Source organism: Panthera pardus, unplaced genomic scaffold (genome assembly GCF_024362965.1).
Source record: "Panthera pardus isolate Hobbes unplaced genomic scaffold, ASM2436296v1 HiC_scaffold_10, whole genome shotgun sequence".
NCBI classification, from domain to species: Eukaryota; Metazoa; Chordata; class Mammalia; order Carnivora; family Felidae; genus Panthera; species Panthera pardus.
The window spans coordinates 30,801,262-30,815,641 of NW_026526655.1; the positions used below are offsets into that span (position 1 = coordinate 30,801,262).

Consider the following 14,380-nt stretch of genomic DNA (forward strand, 5'->3'; position numbering starts at 1 on the left):
CGCACCGCCTCCATGCGTTCTAGTAATGCTGAAACAGAGCTTTTATCATCATCGGTTTTATCAAGACTAGATTTTGCTGACAAGGGTTCAGTAAAATTCTTTCAGGTATAAGTACTTCCCAGGGAGTAGCGACTGACTACAATTCCCTCAGCCTTGTGGGCTACTGAACGCATTAAAAAAATTGGCAAACATTACGGACCTAATCACTTCGTACACAGCATTAACTGACAGAAGGTGTGATGCACAGTTCAATGAGGTAGAAATCTTAAAAGTTCTGACTTTGACAAACAGTGTAAACTTTGGTAGGGGCAATGTCTCTGTGCCTCATTTTCCCCATTTTTAAGATAGATTGGAACAGCTAAACATGGTTGCTTTGTGACAGTAAATGAGGATCACTTTCTTAAGTGCTCTGAAATCTTTGCCATGAGTTCAAGCATAGCAGGATGGGGGATGGTAGAATATGGTCCATGTAAGGAGCCAATGGAGCATACCTTACCCTATTAGCATCCATCCTGGAGACATAGAGAAGGGACAGAGGTGTAACTGCAAACAAAGACCAATAACCCAATCTTCTAAACTGCCCTAGAAGTACCTCTCTTTGGTATGTGTCTAAATCTACAAGTTACAAGGTGGCACGTAACAAATTTTGAGCACAATCAAATTGAGTGTGGAAATTTAAAAGCACAATCGAGTTGGGCCTGAAAAAGTCAAGTACAATTGAGTTTGCCTAAATGAATCAGGTGTAATTGAGTTGAGTAACTGGATTGTGCTCAGCACTGGCCTTTTGCCAAAATGAGGGGCACATGACCAAACAGACACAACTCAATTGGTCTTAAAATTTTCACAGAATTATTTTTCTTAGAGCAAAAAAATTGTTTGCAGAATGGAAACATAAAGTTGAAAATTTGGTCATGACAGCTAGTCAGTTATAGCTATTAAGTTATCCTATAGGCCTTTATGTTCCTTATAACAAAACCACTGTTCCAATGATTCTCAAACTTGAGTAAGCATCAGCACTATCTGGAGGGCTTGTTAAAATAAATCTTTATTTTATTTTTTTAAAATTTTTTAAATTTTAAGTAGGCTCCACACCCAATGTGGGGCTTGAACTCACAACCCTGAGATCAAGAGTCACACGCTCTATCAACTGGGCCAGTCAAGCACCCCTAAACTATACCTTTAGCTCTAACCCTAGTGTTTCTGATTCCTCGGGTCTGAAAGGCATCTGAGAATTTGCGCATGTAAGAAATTCCGAGGTAATGCTATCCTGCTGATCTGAGACCACACTTTGAGAGCCACTTCAACTGAGCTGAAACACTTAAAAAATATTTTTAAATACTTTCAATATTTAAAAAATATCTAATATTTTAAATATTAAGCAATAATACTTATTGTTTGTGTATGTCTTTATAAGTAAACTGTACTAGATTATGCAAATGTATTCATGATCATTTAAACTATCTAAATTGTCATTTATATTCTATCAATACTATCCCTATACTTGCTGTCTTGGTGCAGCTGTAACTAGATATTGCTAGTGACCTGAAATTTAAGGAAATCGTTGCATATTATTTTTATTTGGTCTAAAATAATTGTATCAGGAAGATAATGCATTAGAGACAGATTAGACAGACATAGAGTAGGAGCCACAGCACCTTTAGCAATACCTTTTCCAACCTTCTATACCATCTGCTTTAATAATGTGTAGCTTTCATTTATTCAATCAACAAATATTTACTGAGCATATAGTGTGCACTAGGCACAGGAAATAACAGGAGATAATGTGATTTGACACTCACCACATATTAGCATGTATTCTCAGCTAATTCTCACAACAACCCTATAAGGTAGGTGTTGTTATTATCCTCATTTGACAAATGAGGAAATTGAGGCACAGAGACGTTGAGTAAGATTGCAAAGCAGGGATTCACATTCTATGTGCCCTATTCTAAACACTTTACACATTTAATGCTAACAGTCTCTCAGGTAGGCATTACTCTGATCCCAGCATTAGGGATGAGGAATGGGGGCTCAGGGAAATAATTTAATCAAGACCATTCAGCCAAGTGAGGATTCAACCCCACCAACTGATCCCAGATCCCAGACTCCAAACGATTACATTAAAGCCAAATACAAAGAGCTCTTAGTAGGTACCCTACAGTCTTTTCACCCCTTCCAATTTATTCCAAACAACACAATTTCTCATGTTAGACCTTGCTCAGTAACTGTCAAGTTGGGCTGCCTACTATCTCCTTGATGTATTTTATGTTTTCTAATCTCAGAGTATTTGAAAGTGCTGTTTTCTTTGCCCTGTAAGCCCTGCATTTGAAATCCTACTCAATTAAGACCTTTCTCAAATACTGTACTATTCTTAAAGGGTTTTCTCAGCCCCCCAACTTTAATCCCATAACACTTAATTGCATAATTTCATCAACTCATAACTCTTTTTTTCTTTAGAGGTAGAAGCTCCTTGAGGACATGAATGCATCTTATTAATCTCTGGAGTTCACGTTGCAGAAACATGACTAGGATTAACTGAATACTGACTGAATGGAATTGCAATAAGGAGGGGAAAAAATTATTGAAGAGAGAGCAGAAACGGAGACTCTATTTCAGCAAGGACTCCATCTTAAGTCTCGAGAACTGTGTTATCTGGAGAACCCATAAAATATAGCTGTGTTTTGTTTTCTGCATAATTATCTAAATTCCAAAACATAACTCCTGCACTTTGGTTTAGGAGACAAATCACTCTGAAATCATCCTTCAATTTCTGCTACTTATCCACAAATAGCTGCTATAATATTCATTCTTCCTTAAGTACCTTGGTTAATTAAGCATGGAATCATTTGAATCTAATAGCCAAAGGGAATAAAATAATATATCAGTTAAATGAGGTTCATCTAAGATTTCAAACGAAAATTCTGGCATGATTTATGATATTAAATAATTTGGCATTTGAAGGTATGAAGTTTTCACTTCGTAAGAAGATAAAAAACAGTCAAGGAGTCGGAGCCCCATGTCATTTGCAAAGGTAGTCGCAGGGATGAGTAAATATGGTAGTGTAGGAATACACTGAGCTCAGCAGCTATTAGGGGAGTGGCCACACACATGTGTATCTTTTTTTTTTCCTCAGCAAAAGCAATATTCCTAAGTGAAGGTCAAATCCACATGACCAACATTGCTAACTTTTGAATCTCGATCATGCCAGGCAGGAGGAACTTGCTTGCTTGAAATAGAGTTCATTCCACTTGCAGAAGCCAGCATTTAATAGCAGGCAAGCTTGGCAGGTAGAAATTATAAATACATTTGAAATTTTCTCAGCTCGTTTTACCCACCAGGGGTTGCTGTGATTTTCAGGATAATTTAAAGATAAGGCAGCAGGTCAGAACATGAAACATTAAAGAGGTTAACAAAGAAATGGCACAATGTTTTTTTTTTCCTCCCCGATAAAGGAAAGAAGACACACACATGCGTGTGCGTGTCTATGCACTTACGTGACAAACAACAAACACTCTCTCTCCTTCTCTCTCTGTCTCTCTGAAACTCTCGAAACTACAGGCAACGAATCAATAGAAAAACCTTCCATTTGTCATGATCTTTCCTAAACGGACACTTTGCATAAGAAAACAAGAATTTTGGTTATCAGGGATAGAAAAGAACTGGCAGAGCATGTCTGTTTCAGAACACAGCCAACAAAGCCCTCTTTCCGTAGCGCAGTTTTATTTCACTGCAGACAGCGCAGTTTCACCTTCGGATTCTATTACCAACGCTAATCTCAAAGTCCCTTTTGCAAAAACGTTCCTTATGTGAACACCTCTTTAATAAACTCTCACCCAGTCAGGGGGTGAAGACATCAAAGGCTCTTCGAGCCTGGGATTCTGGAAGGATTACCTTTGAAACACACAGTTCTTTTGGTAAAGATACTAGAAAGAGCTAGATAGTTGTGAGGCTAGTACATGAATTCCTCTCACCTGATTTTGAACCCAGCCTGCCACTGATGGCATGAAGGTTGGCTACATGTGCTTCTAAATTTGTGATCCCAACCAGTTGTCCTGCCTTCAGGAGGAAGGACATGGACCCGCAAATGAAAGAATTCAGCACAGTTCTCATGTGGCAGGTCAGGAGAAATGGCCAGGAAGTGGGCGCTCAGGCCTCTGGAATGACAGAGGGTCACATCCGAGAGACCGTCCTATCTTGGGACTTCCTGTGTAACTGCTGACCACATGCTCCCTTGGCTGTAAGTGTTAAGACTTTACAAGAAGCTAAGATAACAAGGAAATAAGGAAGATTTAACTGTCAGAAAACAGGCAGAGCAGTGCTGTTAAAGGGGTTGAGAGCTCATGAAACAGCAAGGCTTAAGAAAAGGAACAGGACGGTTTCTCAGAGCAGGAAAACAATAAACATGGTTTGTTTTCTTCAAAGGAGATAGAAGAAGACAAAAGCAGGAAGTACTGTCCTTCCCTCATCCTGCCAGATTTTCAATGGAGAGTCAAGTGTGTGCATCAATCATGATAAGGGAGGAGAGACCAAAGTGATAACACCTTCAGTTTTTTGAAAGAAAAACACAAAAACGCATCACATAGCACACTGTTCTTCGGTTTGCTCTTTCAAAGAGTGCAGTGTGTGTCACACTAGGAAGCAGCTCACGTTGAAATAGTACCGTGCACGCCACACATGACCTCTCTTTAAACTTCCCGTAGGATTCTTGCTACTTAGCACCCAAGGAAGGCATGTGGGCCGGACAAAGAGTACTATTCCATATTTCTCCAGAACGAAGATTCTGGGTCCACACTACTTCGGTGCTTATAATCCTCAAGAATGCGGTGCTTTGCTGTGGCTACAAAGCATATTCCACATATTTAGATGATCACAAGTCAAATAGTTTTTAAAGCGTCTAGACTGTTTGCCAGAGAATTCTAGGAGAATGAATACTAACCACAGGCCCGCCAAATTTGGTATAACACTAAAAAAAAAAAACAAAAAACAAAAAACCAAAAAACCAAAAAACAAAAAGAACAAATAATTTATTTGTACTCATAATCTCACAGTTGCACAATTGATGTAATATGCTCCCTGGTGGGCTTGGCCTATGATGTCACTTTTGGGGACGGAAATCAAATTTCACTAAATTCTATTAAATGAGAGTGAACTAATATATACAAGCTGCCTGACTTACCGATTCAGTTTCAAACAAAAAAAATTTTTTTTTTTGGTAATTCAGTATTTTGGATACCAGTATGTATTTTCAAACAATAATAAAAAAATCTCTGTTCAAAACAGTGGTTAGTCCCAGGCAAGCCTGAATAAATCTCTTTTACCCATAATGTATCTAAAATATAGTATTACATTTTTATTGTATTTGATTCTACAGAGGTGGCAAGGTGCTAGAATAATTGCAGCTGACATATATTGAGAACTTACAATTGGCCGGAAACTATGCCAAGAGCTTTGCATGGATGATCTCTTCTAATTTTCACAACAATCTTATGGTATAGATGAGGAAACTGAGCCTTAAGAATCATTTTGTGAGCTGCTCTAAACCACAAAGAAACATTGTATGATGGTGAGCTTGCAGAGTTGAACTCCAGAGACAATACTAAGCCTTAAGAAACCCAGGCCTCTAGTTCCCCTTAACAATAAGGGACCATCAATAGGTTACTTAACCAAACTGGAACTGTGTTTCTTCATGTACAAAGTTAGAGTCAGACATACAGATTCTTTGGGCTCCCTTTACTCTGAAAATTCTATTGTTACATTTATTAACTTCCAGATGTAGTTGTGTTTGACTGAGAATACATTCAGAGTTTCAAACTGGGGTAAGGTCAGCATCCCTCTCCCCCTTACCTGGGGCAGGCAGAAAGCTTCTAGGAAGAAGAAATTAGCTGTGGAATTAGGAATTCTAGGAGACATAGATAGGAAAGGGGTATAAGAAACTATTAGAGGAGAAACTAGGGTCTCATGAGAGTTTGAGTTCTTAGAGGGAGCTCTGTTATTAGGTTCCTTTGCTGGCTGAAATGTTTCTCTTTCTATGCAGGGTTTTACTCATTCCAGGACCATAGTTGAGGAGAATACCCAGTCAAAACTTCTTTCGTTTTTCTTATCCCTGAAACAAGTACATAGTCCCAGCAAAGCTTCCTAAAAGTTTTATCTCAAGCAACCAAAGAATTGGACAAGAAGTGAAAGGGCTTCCTGTTATATATACACGCTGCCTCTTTCTAATTATTTCTTCTCACTGTGGCTCTTGGAGAGAAAGACAAAAAAAAAAGACCAAAGTCTTTACGTAAGTAAGGGATTGAAAGAAAAATCCATCTGCATTTTAGAAAAAAAAAATATTCGGACTCCAAGTTTCTGCAGCATTTCTTTTTAGGAAGAATAAGAAGCTTCAGGGAGGAAGTGAGACTGAAATTCATGATTCTGCCTTCCAAAATGGCTGGGAATGGAGGAGTCAAGTGGAGGAAAAGAGGTGGGGAATATAGTCTTTATGGCTTATACCACCTAATCTTCTTCCCTTCCCTGTTTCACTGCAGATCTACCTAGAGCATTCAATAGGGCAAGGGGAAAAATGGACAAGATGATGTGAAAGAGAAGGAAGGACCAGAAATGTGGAGAGAAGGGGGTCCTTTGGTCAGTACTAAGGAGCATTAATATATGAGAGAGGCGATTCAGGAAGGCTGTATATTCAAACATGAATATAAACATAGATAACAGAATATCAGGCTTAGAGTAGATATCGTAGAGCTTATCTAGTCTTACCATGTTACCAATGGGAGGATTTTTTCTAGAGCATCTCTGACAAATGGTAAGGCAGTCTCTGTTTCAATATTCTAAGTTGCCTATTTTCTTCTTGGACAGCTCCAACAGTTAGAAACTACTGTAACTTGTAATATTATCACTTCCAAATATTTGTTTTGGTACCAGCTCAAGGAGGGGCGGGAAATTAGTCTTAACTATTTTTGCATCCCCAGAACCTCCAACTTAGTGCAGAGCATGTACTTAGTAAATTGATCATCTAATTAATACGTAAGTATATTAATGGATATAAACTACCTGGAGAAACATATTAATCCATACAATTAACTCTTTACCTATTTTATAGCAATCAAAATATGCCCTAAATTTTCCTTTTTGCAGGCTAACTATAGTCAGTTTTCTCAACTAACCCTCACTGGTTCTGATGATGTAACTCTGGGAACCTATCATATTACCTATATGTACCTTTGTCATTTCTTATATAGATTCAAAAGAAATTAAAAAAAGAAGGGGTAATTAAAAGTGCTTTTATCACATCTATTCCTTTTTATTATTAGTCATAAAAGTCCTTTGAATTTTCTATAGTCTTCTTAAATACATACATCAATAATAAAATAATACGTGTTCACTATTTTAAAAATGAGAAAATTAAAATCTCTCATAATCCCAACATTTTGGGTGCATTTCCTGCCATTTGGGGGGGGTTCTTTTGAAGATATTTTAATGTGATTTGATCATGCTATGGATATCATTAAAAAAAATTTTTTTTAATGTTTATTTATTTTTGAGAGAGGCAGAACATGAGCAGGGGAGGGGCAGAGAGAGAGGGAGACACAGAATGCGAAGCAGGGTCCAGGCTCTGAGCTGTCAGCACAGAGCCCGACATGGGGCTCGAACTCACATATTGTGAGATCGTAAGCTGAGCCAAAGTCAGATGCTTAACCGACTGAGCCACCCAGGCACCCCAATTTTTTTTAATGACTATATATATCATCTTATACCTACTTTTTAACTTAATGCACTATGAGCATTTTCTCATGTTATTATCAGCTCTCCACAGAGACCATTTTAAGTATTATATTTCACTGAAGAGCTACCTAGTTATTTATCTAACTAATACCTCTGGTTGTACAGCACCCAATATATCACTACAATAAACAGGGCTTTAGAAAACAAATCCATGTACATGAATTTTTTCCACATCTTTCTTTGATGATCAGTTTAGGACAGATTACTAGAAGTGTAGTCAGTAGGTCAAAGGATATACATTTTTAACAAGACTTTTGAAATTCTCTTCCTCAGGATACATTTCCCAGCCCTCAAGACTAGATTCCCTTGTACCTGTTACTACAGGACCTTGCAATTCTTTTTCATAACCATCATCATTTTGAATACTTGGTTATATTTCTTTCCTTTTAGACTGCAAACTGCATTAAGGTAGGGCATGACCATTTTTGCTGACTGCGTTTTGCATAAAGCAAACATAGAGCACACAAAGGGTATTTTATTTAGTTGAATAATGTTAAATTGCTTCCTTAAAAGGGTGTTCGAATTGGTACCCCGGAAGCACTGTTGGCATTTATCCAACTCACTGCATTAACATCATAAAGCTATGATACCCCCAAATGGGACAAAATACTTAGTGTGATTCAATTTTTGTTACAGATGAAACCTGTGACTTAGAACTCATCTCTCAGCTATTATGAATTCACTGGGTATAGTAAACTCTGCACCGAAGATTCAGTGAGACTGTGACCTGAACATTACCAGCTCTCGGGGAAGAAAAGTTCCTTCTTGACGGGCGATGACCAGCGATGCTGTTTCTCCCTGCTTGGTGCTCCTCAGCATGGCCACGAGCTCTTCTTGAGTTCGTCCAGTGACATCTCTGCCATTTACCTAATGGATGCCATCATATGAACAGATCACAACACTTTTCATCTCCTTCTACCCTAGATGGTTTCCACAGGTAAGTAGCAAATGGGCTCCTACAATTAATAAAGCTTGGAACAGATGAAACTGAACACATGAGCCCAAACCAACTATGCTCAAAGTACCAGTACCGCACTGACCATCATGACTGAGGTGCTAGATCCCTTTGTTTTTATATATTTAAACATTTTTTAACGTTTTATTTATTTTTGAGAGAGGCAGAGAGACAGAGCGTGAGTGGGAAAGGGGAAGAGAGAGAGGAAGACACACAATCTGAAGCCGTCTCCAGGCTCTGAGCTGTCAGCACAGAGCCTGACATGGGACTCAAACTCACAAACAGTGAGATCATGACCTGAGCCAAAGTCAGATGCTTAACTGACTGAGCCACCCAGGCGTCCCAGTGCTAGATCCCTTTAGATAGTCAGTAATTAATAGTTTCTCATAGGATATTACATTCTTAGGAAGGGAAAATCAAAGTGAGAGTGGAGAATGATTCCTACAACGGGAAAGAAGTGGATTTCAGATGCTTAACTGGCACCATTTTCTGCCTAACGCTAAAAAGCAAACAATAGACCACAATCACACAGCAAATTTCTTTGGAAGTAAAAGTCTTTTGTTACAATTAGTGTTCTCCATCTTTGAAAATTATAGTCTCCAGGTCATCATAGATTATTGGAAATTATAATTTGGAGCTGTATTAATTACTTGGTGCATCTTCTTTCATAACTAGAACTATATATAGTGTTGCTTCTATGCCATGAGAATGTTAAATAAAACCGGCCAGTTTCAACGAGGATGATTTCTTGAAAGGTAAGTTAACAATATATATTTCGCTAAGAAGATGATGCTATCACACAAAAATACATGGGAGGGGGGAATTCTCTTGCTTTGGGGGTGTTTCAAGTACATCTTTATAAGCCTAGATCAACCTGAGGCAGGCTGGCCTACGCCTGTGGGAAGTTTAAAGAAACTGTTACCAGAATATGGCTATAACTCTGAGACTTCTTAGCCATAATTGCATATATGATGAATTCCTGGATGATTCAAATTCCCAGGAACCCTAAGAGGTAGATATGAGAAGGAGGAAATAGGGAAGAGTTCTCAGTGTTACTTGTCCTTACATAACTGACTCTATGGGGGCTTAAAGTCAGTTTTTTTTAACATAATTAAAGTCCTTATCTTGTCTACAAGTGATAATTTTCAATTTTTATATTCAAAATATAAATATTAATGTATTTATGTAAACACCCAGGATACTTTACTGAAGATATTAGTTCTAATTCTTACCTCCAAAATTCTGTCCCCTGATTGCAGGCGGCCATCTTTTATTGCTGCTCCCTTTGGTAAAATGTTTTTTACAAAAATGGGACCAGGCCCATGTATGGAAGAGTCTCTGGTAACAACAGTGAAACCCAGTCCTTCAGGGCCTAGTGTGTAAGACCAGGAAAATGCACGGTCACCTTAAGTAGAAACCTTAACAGCAAAATCTACCTAATTTAGACTAATGTCAAGTAAGTAAATATTTACATTCCAGGAAATATTTTAAACACACTTCAGTTGTTCTGGCTGCAAATACAGATTATAGTTCCTGACAGGCCATGATGGTTTCAAAGTGAATTTAGGGCCCAATGCAGATGTGTAACACTTTCGTTTATTGAGGTACCAGAAGAAATACCACATGTTATCCATAAACCCAGGAGATTGATTTCTCAGTAAACCATAAGAAGCCAAAGGCCATCTGACATGAGTTTCGTCAGGCACTCACTCAGCTAGCCTCCCTGCAGCTCCCTGCACCTGGGTCTCGATTCCTTGCATGCTGCGTCCCATTGTCCCCTCCCTCACTCTTGCATCTCCAATCTCTCTCTTCCAGTATGCGGTTTTCACTTTATCTGAAGGTATGCTCAAATATCTGTACCCTAAAGAATGCTTACTTCAATCTTACTTCTTCTTCAGCCTTCCGTCACCAATGACCTACCCATGACCACATCCACTAATTTTTCCTATTCTGATCTGTCCCTTTCTCTAGCTTTGACACTTCTCCTCAGTTGTTTTCTTGAAATTAATGCCCCCCTCTGTGGTTTTCATACCTTTATTTTCTGATTATTTTCCTACCTCTCTGATCACATTATGTCTGTCACTCTCTCTTACCCACGGTTTTCCCACATGAACATAGATGTTTCCCAAGGCTCTTACCTGGTACAATTTGTTTTCTAGATTCTCTGCCTTGGCCAGCTCCTGCTCCAATTACCGTCTCCCTATAGATGACACCTAAATCTCTCTGGCCCTAATTTCTCTGGTGTCAGCTTCTTACATATGACCATGCACATATTTCCACCAGCATTTCAAACTTCACTATGACCTCCCTTCTCTAATTCAGATCCTGGGCTTTTCACATATACTCATCTTCTACAAACTCTAATTTCTAGTAATGGCATCACCATTGAACAAGCCACCTGCAATTCTCTCTCTCTCCCTTCTCCTACATCCAGTCACCAGACAAGGCATGCATGTTATATTTAGACAGATGCAATGTATCCTTTATTGATACTTCATTGTTTGATCTCATCTTCGGCATATTATTCTGCTGTCAGATTAATCTTCCCAAAGTACAGCTGTGATGTCATAGTCTTTATTTTTGCATTTAAGGGTTTCTGATGGAGTCTTAAGTTATGTTCTGTGTCTGATTTATCTGTCCTCTGTTATTTCCTGTGCCTAGTGCACAAAGCACTCAATCCCATGTCTTAGACATAGCTGGATAATTTGTACAAAAAAACAAAACAAAACAAAACAATGCATTTATATAAAAAGCCTAATTGCTAAGCACACTAGAGAATTTGTACTTCCTAGTCCATACAGTTTCTTCTCAGTACAGAATTCTTAAGGGGGGACAAAATTCTGACCAGAGGATCTCTCAGAATAACCACCATATCCTAATTAAAGGCATATGTTATTTTCTTCTGATATACGTTAATGAGTATTTTAAAACTACCTTGTGATCATTAAATTCTGTATTAATTCAGACAAAACTTTGAGATTTTGGTTTCTTTTGAACTGAGTCTTGAGAATCACATCAGATTGCAGAAGGCCGCAGAGGGGGAAGGGATTATCAGGAGGTTACAAAATAAACAAAAGCACAGAAGCGCATGAATGCTTATGTGTGTATACGTGTATAATACTGCATAAATATGCATGTATATGAATGCCCTAGTCTCACTGATCTGGGCTTGAAATGCATAGAAAAGTTGGAAAAGATGAAGGTAAGGTTATACATGCTTTTGAAATTAAGTATGTTTTGAGAAACTGTTTGCAATGTTGAATTAGCGAAATTTCACTTACATCATTATATATAATAATTATCCATTATAATGATCACATACTTGCTTTTTTGAGAACTAAATGTTTAGCTGGTATAAAACTATCTTAGAGAACCAGAAATAATATATGCGCTTTTTAGACTCTATCTACAAGGTGCTACAAAAATCACTCATCTTGCTGCAAAAAGGGCTCCACCGAATTTCAGTGCTTCTTTAGTGTTACGTTTTTCTCAGGTTTGCAATGGTTCTTTCCATTTGCCAACCTGTCTTTATCATTTTTGCTTCTGTTTCAAATACGCTATACTCTCCAGAAGGAAAGAATAAGAAAGTAGTACAATTTCAAGAAACTTAGGTAACTTACTTAAATCTATTCTTCAATACAATTAAATGAAGGGAGAATGAACAAAATTAGCCTTAATGCATTTCTCTTAACCAATTTTACATGTTACAATAATAGAATGCTATTAAGCATCGTGTAATAATTACCTTTCTTTAGGTCAATCTTAATTTTCTTTGCATTTTTCTTGCTGCCAAACCCCATGAGAGGGGAGAGTGAGGGAGAGGATGGCTTTCTACCCAGTCTTGGGACTCGGGGGCTCTTGTTTTGTTGCAGGGAAGTCGATGCATCCTCTTCAGGACGCCCTGTTCCTGTGAGACTTGCTGTTTTTATTCCTGATATTCCATGGACAGGAGGAGGCAGCTTTGTTCTCAAAACGCCATCATTGTCACCAAAAATGTTAAGTGGTCCAATGACTGATTTTTCATACTGGTCACGGTTTTGAGGTGGAAGCACATTGAGGAGGACGCTTGGGGACTTCATTGCCTGGCGGAAGACATCTTGAGCCCTTCAAAGAGAGGGAGTAAATATGTCACAACACCACGCTCTAGCATGGCCCCTAATGCACCCCAAACCACGGCAACAGGAGAGCACAGTAGCACAGGGAAAGGAGAAACTGTCACTATTACTACCAGGATGGCTGCAAACTAAGTACTAGTTACCACTTAGGACTTGACCACGAGGTACCCAGACACGGGGCTGGCGACACTTGGGTCACTAACATGGACAATTCTCTCATTTGATCTTTTTTTTTTTTTTAATTTTTTTTTTAAAGTTTATTTATTTTTGAGACAGAGAGAGACAGAGCATGAACAGGGGAGGAGCAGAGAGAGAGGGAGACACAGAATCTGAAACAGGCGCCAGGCTCTGAGCTGTCAGCACAGAGCCCGACGCGGGGCTCGAACTCACTGACCGTGAGATCATGACCTGAGCGGAAGTCGGCCGCTTAACCGACTGAGCCACCCAGGCGCCCCTCATTTGATCTTTTTAACAACTTTCCTAATCTTCTCATTTCCTCTTCGGTAAGTATAATTCACTCTTATTTTGCAAAATGAGGAAAATGAGGCTCAGAGAGATCAAACAACCCGTCCAAGGACCCACAACTTTTGAGTATTTCCGAATCTGAAAATCCGCCCAGAGGCAATTACTAAAGTAGATATAAAAGCAAACTTTAATTTTAGATGAAAAAAATTATTTTGTATTACTGACCAGATTATCAACTCGTTTCCTTTTAGGGCTTTATTCGAAAGTACAAGTCTTCCCTGAAATGCGCTGTGTTCCAGAATTTCAATTCTGACACAAACATTTCCTCCTGGAGATATTGATGATACTGGTTGTACCAAATGTCATAGCGAATTATCAATCTAATACGCACCCTCCCTGCTATTCTCTTATAGAGTGCCTGTATTTTTTACTTTTTTGTCTTAGTCCTGGGTGTTTTGCCTCAAATTTCCTACTACCTTTTGTCTCCTTCATCCTTATGCCTCCTTGTGCCCCCTGACTACCTTGCCCAGCCTGTCTTGCCAACATGATCTACCCAAAAGGGTTACAGGAAAGCTGGGAGCCAGTAAATTCTTTCTTCTCCTCTTTCTCGAAACTCAGAAGTGATGGGGGAACCCCAGCAGCCCTCTGGTGACCACGACACAACTTAAAGAGAGCAGCCACTTAGTAAGGATGACAAAGCAGAAAGATGGAAAACGCCTCTCTTGCTGATGCTTGAGGAACTGCCTGCCGTACCACCTCTGGACCGCCGCCTCTGCACTTGGTTGTCTTTAGGAAAAAAATTAATCATCTTGTTTAAGCTTCCTTTATTTTAGGTCTGTGTCCTTAACAGCCATCCCAAATAATAATTAATCATAATTCCAACTGCCATCTGAGCACCCCTCCCCCACCCACCAACCTCCACTTCAACCTTACTTCTCCATGTTGGTGGGGGAGGGGGAGAAGATCTCACAGAGGCAGTCCAACTCCTCTGGTCAGTTCCTTGCCTGGGAGTCAGTTTCTACTCCACACTACCTTCATACTGAATTTTCATGAGCCTCCGTTTCCA

General features: G+C 39.0%; 1 protein-coding gene across 4 annotated transcripts in view; it reads right to left on the reverse strand.

The window, feature by feature from the left end:
• PARD3B (par-3 family cell polarity regulator beta) overlaps positions 1 to 14,380 on the reverse strand; it is a 1,011,329-nt gene that overhangs the window by 438,467 nt on the left and 558,482 nt on the right. For all 4 annotated transcript variants that reach the window (XM_019446282.2, XM_019446285.2, XM_019446284.2 and 1 more), the window contains 3 exons: positions 12,480 to 12,838; positions 9,967 to 10,106; positions 8,518 to 8,646 (listed from right to left, as the gene is read on the reverse strand). In XM_019446282.2, the coding sequence (XP_019301827.2) occupies positions 8,518 to 8,646; positions 9,967 to 10,106; positions 12,480 to 12,838 (628 nt within the window). The remainder of the gene's footprint in view (positions 1 to 8,517; positions 8,647 to 9,966; positions 10,107 to 12,479; positions 12,839 to 14,380) is intronic.